Raw genomic sequence first — 19,726 nt, forward strand, 5'->3', positions numbered from 1 at the left:
GAAGGCTTGGATTAAGGATGGTGACCGGAACACCAGATTCTTCCACCTTTCTACTATTATTAGAAGGCAAATGAACCAGATCGATGCTATTAAAGATTCTAATGATGACTGGATTTATGAGGAAGAAGATATTCGTCGCCTTGCTCTTGAGTTCTATAAAAACCTCTTTAAAGAGGAAGTTGTGGATCTGGAGAAAGCCCACTCTAGGGTCACCTTTCCTAGGTTGGAGGAGGAGGTAATTGTTGATGCCTTTCATCCTATCGACCGGAAAGAAATTGATCTTGCCTTCACCAGTATTGGAGCTACTAAAGCTCCAGGGATCGATGGTATCCCTGCTAGTTTCTACCATAAACACTGGGACTCGGTGAAGGAAGGTGTCTATAATTTTATCTTTGGAATCTTCCGCGGTTCCAACGAGATTAGCCTGGTGAATAAAACCCTCATGGTTCTGATCCCTAAGGTTGAAAAGCCCTCATCCTTTTTACAAATGAGGCCGATCAGCCTATGTAATGTTTTATACAAAGCTATCACTAAGATTGTGGCGAATAGGATCCGACGGATCCTTCCTGAGATTATTAGCCAAAATCAAGGTAGCTTTGTTCCTGGTAGGCAAATGATGGATAATGTGGTAATTGCCCAGGAGATGGTCCATTCCATGAAAATGAGGAAGGGTAAGAAAGGGATCGTGGCTCTCAAGCTTGATCTGGAGAAAGCTTATGATCGTTTAAACTGGAGCTTTCTTTTGGATAGCTTAAGTAAAGCTGGTATTCCTGAGAACTGGAGGAGTTTGATTGAAGGTTGCGTGTCTTCTCCTGTTTTACAGGTTCTGATCAATGGAGATATGTCTGATGAGTTTTCTCCTTCTAGGGGTATCCGTCAAGGAGATCCTATGAGCCCTTTCCTTTTTGTGATAGCAATGGAAAGGCTGGCTCACCTAATTCAAGAAGCTGTGAATAAGGGGAGTCTCCATCCTGTGTCCATTAACAGATTTTGCCCTCCTATTTTCCACTTGTTCTTCGCTGACGATGTGATGATCTTTGTGGAAGGGAATGAGGAGCAAATTGGTGTGGTCATGAATATCCTGGAGTGCTTTTGCGTTGCTTCTGGCCAGAAGATCAATGTCCACAAGTCCCGGATGCTTTGCTCTAAGAACATGGATAGAAGCCTCTGTAATAAACTTAGCGATCTTTCGGGTATCCCTCTTACCCAATCCTTGGGAAAGTATCTTGGGATCCCCCTTCATAGTGACAGAGTTTCCAAAGCCTCCTTTAAGGAGACTCTGGACAAAACTAATGGGTTGTGTGCTAGTTGGAAGGCCAATTCTCTTTCCTTGGCTGGCCGTCTAACCTTAATTCAGTCTGTCAACTGCGCAGCTCCCAATCATATCATGCAAGCATGTAAGTTGCCTGAGCCAGTTCTCAATGAGCTTGATAAAATCAACCAGCGTTTTCTTTGGGGTGAGTCTGGAGAGGGTAGGAAGATTCACCTAGTCCCTTGGAAGGAGGTCTGCCAGCCTAAAAGCCGGGGGGGGGGGGTCTTGGCATCAGACAAGCTAAAGATAACAATAAGGTCTTGTTGATGAAGCTCCTCTGGAGAATGTGGCAGAACCCTTCTTCTCTTTGGGTTCGATTGCTTTGTGGCAAGTATCGAAAGGACAAAATCTTTGGGGGCCCTAAAGAGAGGATTGGAAATTGTTCTTTCCTTTGGAAAGGGCTCAGTGCTGTGTTTGCTGAGTTCTGCACGGGGGTTGGCCTGGAGGTGGGTAATGGTAAGTCCATAAACTTCTGGTATGACACCTGGATCGGAGATAAACCTCTTATAGAGGTTTGCTGCTCTCCCCCGCCTAGCAATTTCCGCAACTGGAGGATTGTCGATGTGGTGGACTCTGATGGGGACTGGATTTGGTCTATGTTTCATTCCTTCTTGAGCCTTGATTCTCTCCTCAGAATCAGGGGAGTGAAGATTAGTAACCTTGAGGAGGACAAGGATAGGCATTGCTGGGCCCTGACAAAAAATGGAGCTTACTCTTGCAAGTCTGCCTTTGAAGCTTTTACTCTTGACAGATCCGACCCTCTTTCGGACACTTGGAAATCCATTTGGGCTCTGAAAATCCCTTACCGAATGAGGAGCTTCATGTGGCTTGGAGTCAAGGACAGGTTGCTGACTAATTTGGATAGACATAGACGTCACTTGACGGATTCAGGTGCTTGCAGTAGATGCAGAGGCCAAGTTGAATCTTTGTGCCATGCCCTTAGGGACTGCCCTAAGAGTAAGGAGGTTTGGCTGAAAGTTCTTCCGCACCACATTCTCCCCTCCTTCTTTGCCTACCCTGAGAATGACTGGTTCTCCAATGGGGTTAAAGGTAGGTTAATGGCTAGCATGGAGCAGGGAGACATTTTATTTGCTATTATCTGCCACCACCTTTGGAAGTGGAGAAACGAGGAGATCTTTGGTGAGAAGACTGTTTTTATTCAGAACTTACTCGAGTTCTTCTCTAAAAAGCTCCTTACCATTACGAGGAGCTTCAAAGGGGACCCCTTGCCAATTCTACCCAGAATAAAGAGGTTCAACTCGTTGGGTGGTGTAGGCCGAAGGATGGGGTGGTTAAGTTGAACACGGATGGCTCCTGTCTCAACAATGGAAAGATCGCGGCTGGAGGCATGCTCAGGGACGCGGGAGGTGCTTGGTTGTCTGGATTCACCCATAACCTGGGTTTGGGCTCATCCTTTTCAGCGGAATTTTGGGGTATTCTTTCTGGAGTCAAGCTTGCCAGAAATCTGGGTATTAAAAGGCTTGCTGTGGAGTCTGATAATATGGAGGCTATTAGTATGATCTCTAATAATCATGCTTTTTGTCTTAGTAGCCAGAACCTTATCAAAGCAATAATAAGTCTTGACTCCTCCTTTGAGTCCTTAGAGTTCAGCCACATCTACAGAGAACAAAATCGAATTGCGGATCGCTTGGCGGCGGTTGGGCACGAGGGGATGTTAGGTGTTTCCACCCTTTCTGATCCTCCTATCTATCTTTCTTCTCTCCTATTAGAGAACAGAGTTGGGGTTAGTTTTCCTAGGCTGATCCCAGGTTAGCTTTTGTCTCGGTGTTGGTTTGTTTTCTTTCATGTTTCTACCAAAAAAAATAGATATAATAAAATAACTTATAAAAAATCTCAATGAAAAAAAAATCATATGACGATAAAAAAATATGTAAACATCCATTAAAATTTCCTTTATTTAACTTTAATAAATAACATTAAAACCAATATAACTGAAAAAAAATTTATAACACATTGGCAAAAAAAATAGGTAAGATCCATTCAAATTCTATTTATTTAACTTTAATAAATAACATTAAAACCAATGTAACCGAAAAACCAATGTAAATGAATAGATATAATAAAATAACTTACAAAATATCCCAACGAAAATAAATTATATAACGATAAAAAAATATGTAAAGATCCATTCAAATTCTATTCATTTAACTTTAATAAATAGCATTAAAATCAATATAACTAAAACAAATTTATAACATATTTAATTTTTCATTGTAATAATTAACATAATATTAAAACCTCCAAACTACTATATAAACCAAATAAAATTTAAAAATAAAAACATGCTTATTTCAAATTCATGGATTTATCGAAGATTTTAAAAAGCACGAGAAAAGGAATTTTGAGGAGAGGTAGAATTTGATTGGAAAAACATCGCCACAAAGTGTAGTAAGTATTTTAAAATTGTAAGATTATATAGAAAACGTATTATACAAGAGCGAAAATGAAGGACCCTTGCAAACAGTCAACATGACCGATAGATTATGACTTCAACCATTTCCGAAAACTATTACTAAACAATTATAAAGATATGTTTGTTAATTTATTTACAATTTGTAAATTTAAATTATTTTAAAACAAAATATTAATAGTCCTATATGTAAATGATATAAAATTTAAAAAATATTAAAATGTTAAATTTATGTAACAAAAAATATTAGATGATGCATGGACTATCGAATAGTTTCCATTTAATATGTGAATTATTATAATAGTTTGTAATAAAATTGAAAAGGAAAAAAGAAAATAAAACATGTAAATATTTCAATTAAAATCCAAACAATTTTAGCATATTAGTTGTGTTGGATTAATTATATTTAGTGGATTAATTGGTTACACACCTAGGTAGATAGATGAGAAATACAGTACAGTAGTGGGCAGGGCAGGCACAAACAATATTTCCATTTCCATTTAAAAGATGTGCAAAATCCATTAGTTAGTAATTTGTTTAATGTCTTAATTTACAATCCTTATATTGAAAAGCTTTCTCTCTATTCAATCAAATACTATAAAAATATAATTGTAGAGATCCTAGTTTCTTAAGGAAACTGATGATGAACTGGAGGAACTTGGCTTTTGCTTGCTGTCACTAGCCTTCCGCTTAAGCATGTGCTTAATCTCTGCTTCTTTCTTATCTATAAAACCAATCCAATCCTTGAAACTCGTTGAACGAAGCGTTCGTCGTGGAGGCCTTGCTGCCTCTATCTCCTCCACCTCCACCTCAATCTCTTGAGCTTCTTCTTCTTCTGGACTGAATTTACGGAACTGACACATCACCTTACAGAAGAACACGGTAAGGGCAGTGAAGCATGCAACACCAGCTATTAGAAACAGACCCCAAAAGCTACTCAACGACAGCCGACTATCACTCTCTTCGCTTATTTGCATTGAGCACTCCTCCGATCGTGCCAGCCATTTGTTATGAATCTTTTGAAGGTCACCATTTTCTGACAGTTCAAGGATGGCAGTTGACAAATCAACTGCAAGAGGGGAATCCCTTTGAAATGCCTGCAATTGCATTTTCACTCAATATGCTAAATCATAGGTAGCTAGATTCATTCATTCTTAAGCTCAAAAATTAACATTTGATACTCACAAATCCCCACCCGCTTTTTGTAAACTCTTGCCCCACTGTCCTGAATGCGCAATTGCTGCTGGACAAGAAAAGTTCGACATAAGGAAGCTCGTCAACAATAGCAGCAACCCCGCCATTTTGTGGTCCACGTTGAAGGTAAGTAAAATAATCATCTTGGCTTTTCAATTTTACAAGTCTAGATTCTGCTATGTTGAGCTCATCAATCAGGTAGTTCCATGCAAATGACCCCTCTTGAATTCCAATTGCTTCAGTACTTGAGATCAAGGTATCAATCCCTTGTATACGTGACGTTAATTGCTGCACCGTCAGGATTGATGTCAAACTGGCAGTGTAGCTAGAGTTGATTATCAACACTATAAATAGCCATATGATCAACACCAAACGTCCCAAGGAACTCACAGTGTTCTCTCCTACATGTCAGAGTTGTTATGAGTTTCTCATAGAATTGCATAATTATGTTTATGTAAAGAAAGAAAAACAAGCATAAATTCACATACTGTGGGAGAAAAACATTGTTGAGAAACTAAACCTGCAAGATACAGAACTACTGATAGTCAGAATCATCACCCATATAACAATAGCACGTAGATATGGAGAAATTACTTCAACAAAAGCTATGCCACTGAGCAGCATTCTAAACAAGACTATCATCTAATCACATTTTCCTTTAATTACTGGAATATGAAATGAGTTAAACATCATACTGACCAGAATATTGTTATAAGTTGTTGCTTTGGAGAACCTCGAAATTCATGATTAAATCGATGTTCAAGAATCCAGACAACAGCCCCAACGAATAGAAAGAAAGCACCAGTGACAAGCCACATTTCTAAAGTAAATGGCTTAAGGAAAGCCCAAGGGCTGGACTTTTCTTCCTTGACAGGAGCAACTACAACTAGTCCTGATTCCATGTATGGCTGTGTAAAGTCAACGATACGCGTCCTGTTTGTAGTTATCGTGACATCACCGACAGCTGCATCATAATTCTGACAGAAAAGGATTAAAATAAAAAAAAAATAAAAAAAATAAAAATAAAAGCATATCAGAAGCTAATCCTCCAAGTAAATGAAGTCACAAATTAAAATCAGATTCTCACATTTTGAGCTACTGCCTCGACAAGTTGAGAGTAAAGAGGGTTACTCTGACCATCTCCATATAAGATATATGTGCGAGGGACGGGATAGGGCAGCAAGTTTATTGCGGCTTCAAACACATCAATACTATATCCTCTAACTCCTGGGGGGTTTTTATCTTTAGACACGAAGTCTTTATAACTTGCTCGATTGGGTACCGCAATACGCAGTGGCTTCCCATTGTTGGGAAATACCCATCCTTTTGGAACATTTGTGGTTTCGCCTGGCCATATTACCGAGTATAGATGTTGATTGCTGATGGAAGTATTGGGAGGCTTCTGATATAAAGTCTCTGGAGTAATAATTGAAAGACCAGAGTGATTTGACCAATATCCCACTCGATGGGATCCCCCGCCAATATTAAGAATATCATATGCTGGACGAACTAAATTTCTGTCAAGATTGAATTGGATTTGACCACTGAGACCAGTGAAGTTGGTCCTAAGAATTGTTTGGAGATACTGTTGGCCTCCATCAAAAATTTGAAGTGATTCCAAGTGCAATGTGGTTCCATTTGTATCATGCAGCTTTGGATCATTAGAGAAAGATATGTTTCCACCAGAATTGAGAAAAGTATCAAGAGCTCTGGCAGCTAACCATACTGAATCATAAGCATAGAGTGCATAAGAATTGAAGCCAGCAGGTCCGTTGGTTGCCTTATGTTTGAGGGTTTTCCACCTAGACATGAAGCTTCTCTTTTGATGAGTATCAGGTGTGTAATGGCGAAGTGCAACAACCCCTTGCAAGAGGTTAATTGTATCGGCATCAACAGGAGGTTCAATTGAATCTAAAAGAGAAGGAAGCCAATCTGTAGCAATCCAGACATAGCCCTTGGTCATCATTCCGAGACTTTGAGCAACAGAAAAGATTTGGAGACCAGAATCAGGATTGACATGCACAACATAAACTCTAGATTCCATGAGGTTAACACCAACTAACAAGTCAATGATTGCAGTCCTTGATGCAGCAGGGCTAAAGGCAGCCTTGTAAGAGATCCTACAACGCTTCTTTGATAGAGCATCCCCTAAGACGGATATGCCATTCCTTCCGTAGTCATCATCGACAAAGATGGGAATGACCTCTCTCCAACCATAGAATGTGACAAGATCAGCAATTGCAAACATCTGGTAATAGTCAGTCTGTGTAGTACGGAGGAAATAGGGGTACTGAAGCGCAGAAAGAGTAGGGTCTGTAGCTCCAAATGATAAAAGTGGTATATGAAGTTCGTTAACAACATGTGAGATGACATGTGCTATTCCAGATGATTGAGGGCCAATTGCAACAACAACTTTATCTTCCATCAGCTCCAAAGCTACATGTATGTTCATAGAGACATTTTGACAAACAGAAACTAGACAGACAGATAGACAGATTATAATGATAAAAATTGAGTGAAGAAGAAGAAGAAATTACCCTCCATAGTTCCAAGAAATCCACTGCAATTGGTGTCATGAAGAAGGGCATTGAGGTTGGTGGAAGGAAGGATGGTGTTATGAGAATTTACATCATCAATTGCAGCTAAAATAGCTGGCAAAACTGCTCTTCCAATAACTGAATCAAAAGTAAATAAAACTCCTACATTCACAACACTGGGCCTTGACGAATTTCCACTGACTACTTCCATGCCCATACAAATACACCCAAAAATGAACAAACATTGTATCCTTGCAAACTCCATTCAATTTCATTCATTCAACATAACCAACTGTTCTGCAACTGCAACAACAAATTCTAAATTACAAATTTAAACATTAGATTAAAATCCATACTACCAACCAAAAGATGGCTAATTTAAATTCATAGAAAATGATAACCAACTTCTTGTAAGAAATTAGATGCCCAAAAGGGCATAAAAACAGTTAATTTGTTGAATACGCAGACCTCAAGCTAAGTATCATTTTCTCCTTTTGTCTTTTTTATTATTTATTTATTTTTAATTTATTAGCAAAACTCACTGCTTACTTTTGCTGACGTCACTGCTTAATAAAGAGAATCCTTGATAGTATAAAATAAAACTCAACAACCAGAGAGACAAAAGTCCATGAGTGTGAGTGAGTTAATAAAGATTGTGTGGATCACGTGGACTATTCTTGATTAATCTTCTCCACTAGTACTGTATTATATAGATTCGGATCCCTCTAGATTCATAGATGTTTCAAAAATTTAACCCCGTAATTTGACTTTGCATATAAACTTTAATTACAGCCGTATATACTTCTGCCTAGGGGACTTTCTTAATTCTAAATTATTATTATTTTATCTGCACTAATTATATATATAAAAAAATAGAATATAATTTACTAAAATGACATAAAAAAATCAGTAACAAAATTATACACTAACTTTTTTTTTCAATCAACATTCATCAACAATAATATCACAATATGTGGCATCCAAAATTTATTACAACTTTTCCCTTAAAAATAAGGATAAAATAAGACACTTCATATCGAATTGGTATATCAACACCGAGATCTTGGAATTGGAATAAGTTCGGCAGCGGATCACGTCGTATCTTTCTATCTAATGAATTGAGAGTCAGTTTCATAAGGTGTGATTTGATCCATTCGCAAATACAAATTCACAATTTAAATACTTACAAATATAGATTTATAATTTATATAATTTACAGTTAAAGAATTATTGAGTCAAATTTTCGATGAAAAAAAATGTGTGACCTAGTTAATTTACGAAATTAAACCTTATATATAAGATAATTTGCCAAATCGAATTTTTTAATTCCTCTATACCTTATAATTTACAAATTCAGACTTTTTATTTTCTTAATAAAAAGTCAAATTAAAATTTTAATAGAATGTCTGAATTTACAAACTGCACAAACCATATAAGTGTTCATAAGTTGTTAAACCACGAGACCAAATCATATAATTTACTTTATCCTAACAATACATAGTTACTAACTAGGGATAATAACGGGTAGGGTATGCGCGCGTGAATAGTTAATCTCAAATTTTTACCCATTTATTTTTTAATTATCCATCACATTACCCTAACGGGTATATCTTTTGCATCTCATACCCGTCCCATCTCATTTAATTCGTGGGTATCCTTACCCGTTAAGAATCAATACATAAAATAAAAAAATATCACAAATTTCACAAAGTATAAATTTAATAAATCATCAATAAACCACTAATCTAAAAATGGAACAAATTAAACTTTAATCAATGAGAATAAAATAGCTTAATGGTACCACTCAATGCTCGAAGAATAAAAGGATGGAGTTTGAATCTCTTATCTAAAAAACAATAATATTTTTTAATATATAAAAGAGTTATGACGGGTATTCTCATATCCGTCTCATACCCATTATGGATAATGGTTTTGATCACATACACATCTCATACCCTTTTATACATGGTACAGGTAGTTTCATTAGTGTCGGGTACCCGTTGACATCCTTATTACTAACTGATAAGCCTTCCTCTGCCAATTTATTTGGCAAGAGACCGCTCCTAAGACTCGAACACGTGACCTCTTGGTCACACGACAACAACATTTACCATTGCGCCAAGACTCAACCCGGAATTATTTATTACATTTATAAAAATAAAGAAAAGTATCTGTGGTCCTTTTTAAAATGCAACCGTGGTCCTTAAATTTTGAAAAACTTTATAAAATATTTAATTCATGACACTAAATTAAATTTCCCAAATTATTAGTCCAAATTCCGGCGGGAAATGCTAAAATGATTATGTCACCTACGTACTCTAATCAGAATGTTCATAACTCAATGTTTTACTTTTGTGTTTTGGTGTTGAGGAATATGAAATAGGCCAAATCTATTGAGTACGCGGCCTACAAGCTCATGAAAGCATTATGAAAGTCTTCGCCTAAATTTAATATTGTTTTGGAAATAATAAATTTTAAATAGTTAAAAGAATGTATTAAATTAAAATCATATAATTATATATTAATCTTGCACAAAACAAAATCAAATAATAATAGCACAATGCTAAATAAACTTATTATTTTTATTACTTCTATTTGTAAGATAAATTATATATATAGTGTATAATATTTGCCCACCTTTACATTATAGTGTACAACATTTAATTTTGTATATAAAACTATACAATCTTTTGATGATCTCTCATTAAAATGTACAACCCAGGGCAACAAGATATTGAGGAATATGAGCATCAGGATCTCAATATCATTAGTAACAGCCGCATGACAAAATGCTCTTGGCAAAGCATATGGCTCGGGCAAAGAGGCTGCGCCATGTTAATTAAATGTTGTATGTCATATTTATAGTAAACTATATCCGGAAACAAAATGTATCCTGAATACAAATTAATATATAGAAACAAAAACCATATAAACAGTAAGCACAACGTAATTATAAGAAGAAAATAATAATTTAACATAATAATACTAATTACGAAATGATTACATACTAATTAATCAAAAAGTAGCAAAGGGAATCAAAGAAGCAATTCAAGGAATGAGAAGGTAACCAGGACCACAATAGTTGGCGAAATGGGAAGAGTTGCAAATGACACATTTTTTTCCATTTGTAGGATTATCAGGTTCTACTTTTGGTTCTCGACTTAAAGAGAGGAGTAATAGAGAGAAGAAACTAAAAAAAACTGAACTAAACTGAATTCTACTGAAACTGAAATAATAATATAATCCTTTAAAAATAGCAATAATTAAAATAAAAAGCTTATAAAAATAATACGGTTCTAATAATAATAATTATTATTATTATAAAAAATAATTATAATTATAATAAGTAATGATAAGTTACTGAACTGAACTGATTGCTACTAAAATTAAGTAAAAAAGAACGGGGCCTTAGAGAGAGAAAGACAAAGATAGAGAGAGGAGTTGCAAGGAAGAATATAATGGCGTTTTAGTAATTTCATATTAGGTGGGTCAATTTTTGACTTTTTGAGTGGTCAAATTGCTGATATCGCACGTTGACTTCACGTTGACCGGTCAGAATTACCGATTGTAAACTCTAGTGGGAGGTCAACAAAAGTTTGTACAATTTTTTGTGCAAAATTGAAGGTGGTACATTAAAGTGTGAAAGTGGACAAAGGTTGTACACCACATATGTAATTTATCCCGCTTTTGTATGTACAAAATCTCTAATTAAATCGTTACAATCTAATTCACCTAAAATTTTATTTTCACTAGACAATATGGTCAAATCATTCAATATCTCTTATGACATAGTTCATCAAAGATAATCCTTTATTAACTTCAGTTTGGAGAAACTTTTTTCGGTTGAAGCTACTGTAACCGTATAGTCAATATAATATGTAAGCAACCTAAGTATTAGGAAAAACAAGATCCAAATTCTTGATGTACTCCAACATTTAAATTGCTTTTGGTTAAGTTATTTGATTTTCTCAATAATTGCAATTCTGAGAATAATTCAAGTCCATCAATATTTGAATCATCTCCATCTCTCAAAAACATATAAAATGCAGAATACGACATGCTTCATTTTCTCAACCTTCATAGCTTTCAACTTGATCAAGTTAAATAATAATTCAAAATATTTTCATATTTTGTAAATTGCTTAAATCATGTATTAAGCGAGGACAGAACATTATTAATTATATTTTAAAAATAATTGACTCCAAAGATTCTTCAATCACTTAGATTGGTTCATCCTTGATATTTTCACCAAAAATCTTTTTTTAAGACGAAATTTCATGAAAAGTGGGTTCAACCCCTATTTCTAAAGCAATCTTTTCAGCTTCACTTTTTTTAAGTTAAAATACATTATTTTTGTACTCTTCCAAAAAAAATGAGACATTGCAAGAGACCAATGTTGGTCCCGTGTGATTAGTTCCAGGGGGGGTTAGAAACTAATATAACCTTTTCGTTTTAATTATGCTGACTTAATATAATTCTTTAAGTTTCACAACTCAGTTTTGGTCAGCACGACCGAGGGAGGCGTAAGACGGCTTTAGTTAGATACTGACTAGAACTGTTTTACTTGCGAGTTGGGAAATGACACTTTTGTGGTCAGCTTCCAACTCAACACTCTGATTTACTCAGTGTCAGTTTAAACAATTTATATACTGAGTAAATATAGCAAGCAACACATACAAATATATATTGAGAGAGAGTTAGAAATTACTCAGCACGACTTATCCTGGTTCGTCCTCTCCGCCTACGTCCAGTCCCTAGAATCCCTTCGGGCTTTTTCAATCCAATACTGAGCTCTTTAAAGGTAGAGCACAAACCGTTTACAAGGCAGTTGAATATGCAAGAGTATCGTCCTCTATTCGTCTACTCAACTCCTACTAAGTGCTATAACCGAACACCTAGATTTCTCTACCGTTGAGTACTTAAAACCGAGTACTCAGCACAACTCTCTCAATTTTACAGTTGATACAAACTTGTTCTTTTTCAGACAAAAGAACACTTTAGATGATTACAAAATCAAACTAGCTTTTACACAGAGATAGAAATTTGGTGTAAGATCTTTTTCTTGTTTTGATGTGCTTTGTATATATGCTCTTTTTCTCTTGTATTTCGGCAAAGGATCCAAGAAGTGTACTTGTCCTTTTATAGTTGTAATCTGAAGATACAATGATTTGAATCCAGAATTTTCCGTTGGATTCAAACGGCTTTCTCTTGCGACATGTTCTGGTCAGCTTCAGATTTGCAGGCCAATCCTGTCGTCTGAATTCTGCAAGTGCCAGGTGTAGACACCGAGTCGGAGGACCTGTGACGAAAACCCACGACAAACGGCTAAAGCGGTTGATTCCATTGGTTAGGAAATTTTAAAAAAATAAAGGGAAAGGGGCGCGACGCGTCGAATGCTCGCCCGATAGGCCGGGTGTGAAACATCGCCCGTCGGACAATGGGCGTCGCTCATCGAGCGTTGGACGCGGCCCGAGGGGTGTCGGCGTCATCCGACATTCGACGGACGAACGCCCCACAACGTCGGACGAAAGCCCAACGCTCGTTGGGCGGACGCCCCACGACGTCGGGCGAACGCCCAACATTCATGGGGCGAGCGCCCGACAAGGTTGGGCGAACGCCCAACGGTGGTTGGGCGTTCGCCCAACATAGGTTGGGCGTTCGCCCAACGAAAGTTGGGCGTCCCCCCAACCGTTTTGGGCGTAGCCCGACGCCCGTCGGGCCACGCCTAAAATATTTTGGGATCTGTGCCTATAAAAGGCACAGATCCCCATGCATTTTGGGAGAGAGGATTTTTGGGACTCTCTCACTCTAAAACATTTTTTAGAGAGAGAAAGTAATTTTTTGGGAAAAATATTTTTTTTCACTAAAAATCCGAATTTCCTAAAAGTTAAAATTTTACTAAAAACACCGAAAAACACAAAAATCGTAACTCGTGGAATCAACCGACTTCAGCTGTCAATACCGATCTTGAGGTATTATCCGAGGACTAGACTCGTTTTATTTATTTTAATTATTTTATTTTGTTTATTTTTATTTATTCATGTAATTAGTTAGTTATTTATTTAAACATGCTTATTTATTTTCCCGGATTTATTTAAGTTTCGTCTCGTATTAAATAAACGTTTTGTTTTGTTTTGAATAAAAAAACCTCGTTTTAAGTCCCAACACGAACTGTGACCCGTGTTAAGGGTAGTTCGGGACTAAAACGTTGTAATTATAAATTTTAAACATTTTGTAAATAACGTTTCGAATAAAACATCATTTTAGGAGTCTCCGTTATAGACTATGATCCAATTTTGGTAGTTCGGAGATCCAAAACGATAGAATAGATTAAGTTTAAAGTGTTTGAACAAATCTGGAATGTTAGGTACTGTTTCGATAATTTTCCATTTTCTGTCGCAAAAGGCAGTTTACGGACGGAATTTCCGTCGGTAAAACTGCTGAAATGTAAAAAATGCTGTTTTGGTCATTCTTTCTCAACTTTTAGACTTTTGGTCCTTTATTTATATATATTTATATATATATATATATATATATATATATATATATATATATATATGTGTGTGTATAATTATGTAATATATGCATTCAAATTATTTTTAATTATTTTGTATATATTTATTCAACATGTTTAGATATTATTTTTCATTAATTTGATTTGATAAAATTATATGTGTATATATAGATTTTCCTTTAAATTCATTTAAACTATACATACTTGTCATTTTGGGGTTATTAGGGGGTTATTTTCTATATATACTTATCATAATAGTTTTGGGGTTAAAAGTTAATTTCTTATCATTTGTGAATATTATTGTCATTTTTTTATCTATTAATCATAGTCTTTATTATTTACCTTTTCTTTTAAATGTATATGTATAATTATCATTTCTATCAAAAATATATATATATATGTACATCTTTCTTCTTTTCCTTTTAAATTTCCTATATGTATATATGATTTGGAAAATGTTTTGGTTGGGTGAATTTGGATTTAATTTATTAATTGTTGTCATTATGTTCAAATGAAGGATAATTGAGTGAAAAAGGGAAAATAAAAGATAAAAAGAGATTTCAAGTTGTTTGTTTAAATTAAAGCTTTTCTAGATATTCTTCAAGTGTAAATAAAATATTTTTGTCATTCTAAACCGTTTCCAAAATATCACGTGTTGAAACCTTAATTCGTTCCAACGGCGGATTAAGCGAACCTTGTGAATAAAACCATTTTCATTATAAATAACCGAGTTTTTTTTGAATCGTTTTCCTAATTAAATAATTTTGTACAAAAATAAATGGACTTGTATGTTTAATCACGTTTTTTTGTTAAAACTTCTTATCTCACGTTTTCAAACGCTCGAGTCGTTCCAACGACGATTCGAGTCGATGTCATGTAAATTAACGGGGTTTTGAAACGTACCTAAATCGTTCCAACGGCGATTAAGGTACGAACCATATAAATAAACTCGTTTTTGGGGAATGAGATTAGCTTAGAGTTAGTGTATAGTCTAAAGCATTAAATCACACTGTGAATAAATTAATTCTTTCTCCTCCCCCTCTCTCTCCTATATACTTTAAATTTATACAAAATGGGTGATTCTTTACTAAAATGGCTTTCAAATAACATGCTCAAAATGGTTTTCAAAGCGAGAAAGAAAAGGTTTCAAATGAATTTTAAACTTAAAGAAATATGCGATTAGTCCGTTATCGCCTAACACGCTAAGTAGGAGGCCGGTGGTTCATAACTGGGCGATGTCGGGGTGCCTAGTAGCCTTTCTCCGGAAAGGAGCTAGCCTTCTCGGCTCGTACCTAAGTTTCCCGAACCCACACCGGTCTCCCGCAAGGGATCGGTGTTCATTTTCCCATTTGTGGGTGGCGACTCTTCCATACTCCGAGCTCCGGCCCTGCCGAGCAGCTTGATTCCGCGATTGGTTGCTTTCGGCGTCAATCACAGCATCTGTCATCAACGGTGTCCACCCCCCGGTCCGCCCGGGCGAGGCCGCGGCACCTACAAGTGGCGACTCTGCTGGGGAAGCGAGAAATTTGATTCCAGAAGGCGTGTATTAAGCCCTTAACGGGGACGGATCGTATTATTTCTTTTCGTATGCATTCATACGCATTATTGCAAACCTTTTGGGTAATTTCCGCGAAACCTCTAGCGAGAGTCCATTCGTCGCTCAAAAGAGGCTAGTGTAAGTTCCCCCTTATAGTAAGGCGCCAAAGGGTCCCCATCCATTCGTTAGGGGCGAATTTGTGCAGTCCTGTGAGGTCCCGCGATCAGCCGTGTTAGCATATAGTAGCCTTAGAAGTTGCCATAGGATTACCCGTTACTATTTTTGATGTGATAAATGAATCAGTTCGTGTTTTCAAATTTCCATGATACGTGTCTAATCCTAAAACATGTAAAGAAAATGAGACGATACGTTAATATATACTCTTAAACCGATATAAACTACCCCAAAACACCGAAACGATTTGAACTAAAGATGACTTAGTCATCTCGTATGAATGAACTTATGCGACCCGCCTGGTCCCTTTCCGTGTCCCGAAGAAGGCACATGTTCAGGAAATACGTGGTGACGTAAGCGCGTATTAGTACAAGTCGGTTTGGTATTAAGGATAGTTATGTCTCGATTCAAAAGACTATATTAACGATAGCCGTTATTCACATTCTTTAAATACGTTGGGATAAAACGAGATTATGACAAAATGAAAACGAAGAACATTTCTGTTTTGAACGACCCCATTGTAACATAAAGAGTCTCATGAACTTGGCCCGTCCCTTCCGAATAAAAAATGAGCTCTTACGTTATACCTTGCGTTGTTCTAAGGAGAAATGGACGTATTCGCGAAAGTGACTAAGAAAATAAAAGAAAAGAAAAAATAAACAAACGACCAAAATCATTCTGTATCTACGATATATGTCAATCCCGAGAGTAGTTAAAGAAAATGAACCAATGTCATTAAATACGTGCCTCGAACTGGTATATACGCCGTTTAAAATCACGAAGCCGAATTAAGCTAAGAAACTGCGTGATTGCACCATATGGATGAGACTGTGGGTTTGACTAATGGCTCGATCATTTCGACCGTTAACAAACTACAAGAAATATGGCCCGACATGCGTGTTTGCTTAACTCGTGCCTAAATGAAAAAGAACGGTAATATCCCTGCTTCGAATAAGCATGCGATTCAACGAAACGTTGATTTCTATAACCACGCTAGGATGATATATCCCGTAAATTGGAAGAAATAAAAGCTTGTTGCTAGCCGAAAGATTACCGTGCGCTCAAATAAGACTCGCCATCTTCTCACGTAGCCAAAATGAGCAAACGGATTCTTGACGCTAAAAAACAGACGCGTTACGCAATGAGTCCGTTCCCTAAAATAAAATCCAAAAAAAAAGTGATTTCATCACTAAACGAACGCATGGTTACGTCTCTCGATAGATCCAAAAGATCCTGTCATAATCCAAAAATCGAGACACGAACCCACGCGAATAAAAGGGAACGAGTCATTGTCAATAACGAACGATTGAACTAGAAGAATAACTCGTACCACGTCTAAATCCGAGATACGCTCAAAAGGGAATCAAAACCCGAACTAATGCGTCTCGCAAAATAACAAAAGATGAGTTATTCGAAAGGACAATCCATTTGGTCGATATCTTAGTCACTGAACGTTGATACGTCAAAATGAACTGTATTGTCTGATGGATGATTTACTTTTTCCGCAATAATCGACGGCATCATGCGTCCCCTGGACCGCAAGGTGAGCCCCAAACTAAAATCCTAGGAAAGAGACTTGGACCATCGAGTGTGTGGAGGAATAAGGGTGGAAGAGAGATGTTGTGATACATGTAATTAGACTGACGTTTGTTCTTCTTATCTTATATATCCGTAAATAAACGCACACACCACGAATCATGCATATAAAATCATGCATACATACTAATGGATACCGTTCGCGCAGACTTCATCATTAAGCGGTTGTGGTTTCACGAGAGTAACCGGCTAGTCAGGCAGTTTGATCATCTACAGATTGACAGTTCTGAATCGGCAGTTGTGGCTTCTGAATCATCTTTGTCCGAATCTGCTCAGTCTTCCGTGAGTATGTCTACGCCCGATGAGAGAATTGCAGGGTTGGAAAGAGTCGTAAATGATATCAGTGATCAGTTGACTATAATTTTAGACCAGCTAACTGGGCTGGCACTGAAGGATAACCAGAGTGGGAGTAAGCGCGCTGAGAATGACGTGAACACTAGTCCCCGCTTCAGGAATGAGGATGACTATCAGGATTACATCCAGAAATAGTCTGAGAAGGGGAAAGCTAAGGAAAAGGAATGGAAACAACACGTCACTCAGGAGGTGCAGGATCTGCGTGGGGGAAGCTCCGTGAACCGGGACTTTTATAACGTGAAGGATTGTTTATCGGCAACTGCTTTGCCTTTAAAATTTCGGCTCCTGGATATGAAGAAGTTCGATGGAACAGGGGATCCTACCACTCACAAGAATCAGTATGTTGCTGTGATGAAGCACATGATCTTGACTGAGGAGCAAGTCTTGGGGCTGTTTAATGCTTATCTGGAGGGAGCCGCCCTCATGTGGTTTCATGCGTTGCCGTTAGTAACAAAGAGAAATTGGAAGGAACTAGCAAAGGCATTCATTACCCGATATAGCTTCAACACTATGTTGGAGGTTACTTTGAAGGAGCTAGAAAGCACCAAGCAGCAGGCGGGGGAGTCCTTGTTTGACTTTGTGGGCAGGTGGAGAGCCAAGGCGGCAGTTATGAAACAAAAACTGCTGGAGCAGGATCAGATCCGAATGGTAATTGGCAACACGTTGCCGTATATTAAGGAGGAGCTGCGGTATGTGCCTTTCACCAATTTCAATCAAATGTACAGCTACGCCTTGACAGTTGATGAAGAGCCGAAAATATCTCAAACTAAGCGGAGGAAGTTGGTGGACGGTGCTAGAGGGCCGGGTGCTCATATAGAACCCGTCATAGTAGGAGTGCTTGAACTCAATGCCATCAAGAAAACTAGCCATGGGATGAGTGCAATCAGATCTGGGCTGGAGGAAAATTTTGTGGTGGGATCATTCTGTGAATTTAAGGAGGAGTTGTTGGACTCCGATGAGAAGAGGAACGTGGGAAATGGTTGGTACGTGTCTGTTTTGGAGGAAGAGCCAACGGAAGAAGTGATGGACGATATAACTAAAACTGACGAAACCGAGGGGGTATCATCTCGGAGGATCATGCCTGTGTTGAAATTGTTCAGTGGGGTAGAAGACCCCGAAGCTCATTTGTATGAATATGTGTGTGCTATGTTTGGGGAGCCATACAAAGTAGAAGAAGTGGCTCCATGGTTCTATCTTTCGCTGGTGGGCGAACCTTGGAAGTGGTTTCAATCGCTACCTAACTCGACTAAGCATGATTGGTCACTAATGTCAAACTTGTTTTTGATGAAGTATCGAAAAGCCAAAACACAGGCAGGGGAACATAGCGCGATGCAAATTGGGCCTATCAAACGTCCATTTCCGACTATCAGCAAGTATAATGAAGGGAAGGACCCCATGGAGCACCTGTATTTTTATCTGTCGGCTATGGGTCCTCTAGGTTTGAAAGAGGAGGAGATTACGAGCTTGTTTTGCAACTCATTGGCAGGAGAGTCACTGGTGTGGTACATGTCTCTCCCAATGCACATTAAAGCAGATTGGGCGAAAATGACTAAGAGATTCATCAAGAAATACGCCGCATGGGAATGTCCAGAGTAAATGCCTGCGTTACCCGAAGAGGAGACACCTGAGGCAGTAGTAACCATGTCTAAGTACAAGGGAGATGAGAACCCCATTGATCACATAAACCGTTTCTGTGCCTACATGTTTGACGCGGGACTCTACCGAAGTGAGTTGGTCCAACATTTTCCGAAGACACTCATAGGAAAAGCTTTAATGTGGCACCGAATGTTCTCGGAAAAGACAAAAGGGGACTGGGGATCCCTCATGGAGGCCTTTGTGCAAAGGTATGAGATGTACATTCCGTGGACAGGGTCATTGGAGGATTTAGAAAGAATCAAGAAATTTCCCGAGGAAGCATTCGTGGATTATGCTAGAAGATGGAGGTTCAAGTATGCCTCATGTCGGGTCACCTTGAGCGATCAGGAGCAACTCATGTGCATCCGAATGGGGTGTTCCTCAGGGACTACGACGAGATGATAGGCTGGGCTTTGTATGGATCGTTGGACCCCTCCTATGT

General features: G+C 37.7%; 1 protein-coding gene across 1 annotated transcript; it reads right to left on the reverse strand.

The window, feature by feature from the left end:
• Window positions 1–4,212: 4,212 nt before the first annotated feature.
• Window positions 4,213–7,968, reverse strand: LOC136229730 (glutamate receptor 3.4-like). Its single transcript, XM_066018633.1, has 6 exons — window positions 7,475–7,968; window positions 6,025–7,373; window positions 5,637–5,914; window positions 5,426–5,457; window positions 4,929–5,338; window positions 4,213–4,840 (listed from the first exon to the last, which is right to left on the reverse strand). The coding sequence occupies exons 1-6, from the start codon at window positions 7,737–7,739 to the stop codon at window positions 4,364–4,366; spliced, it is 2,811 nt and encodes a 936-aa protein (XP_065874705.1). The 5' UTR covers window positions 7,740–7,968; the 3' UTR covers window positions 4,213–4,363.
• Window positions 7,969–19,726: the final 11,758 nt, after the last annotated feature.

Source organism: Euphorbia lathyris, chromosome 5 (assembly GCF_963576675.1).
Source record: "Euphorbia lathyris chromosome 5, ddEupLath1.1, whole genome shotgun sequence".
Lineage (NCBI taxonomy): Eukaryota > Viridiplantae > Streptophyta > Magnoliopsida > Malpighiales > Euphorbiaceae > Euphorbia > Euphorbia lathyris.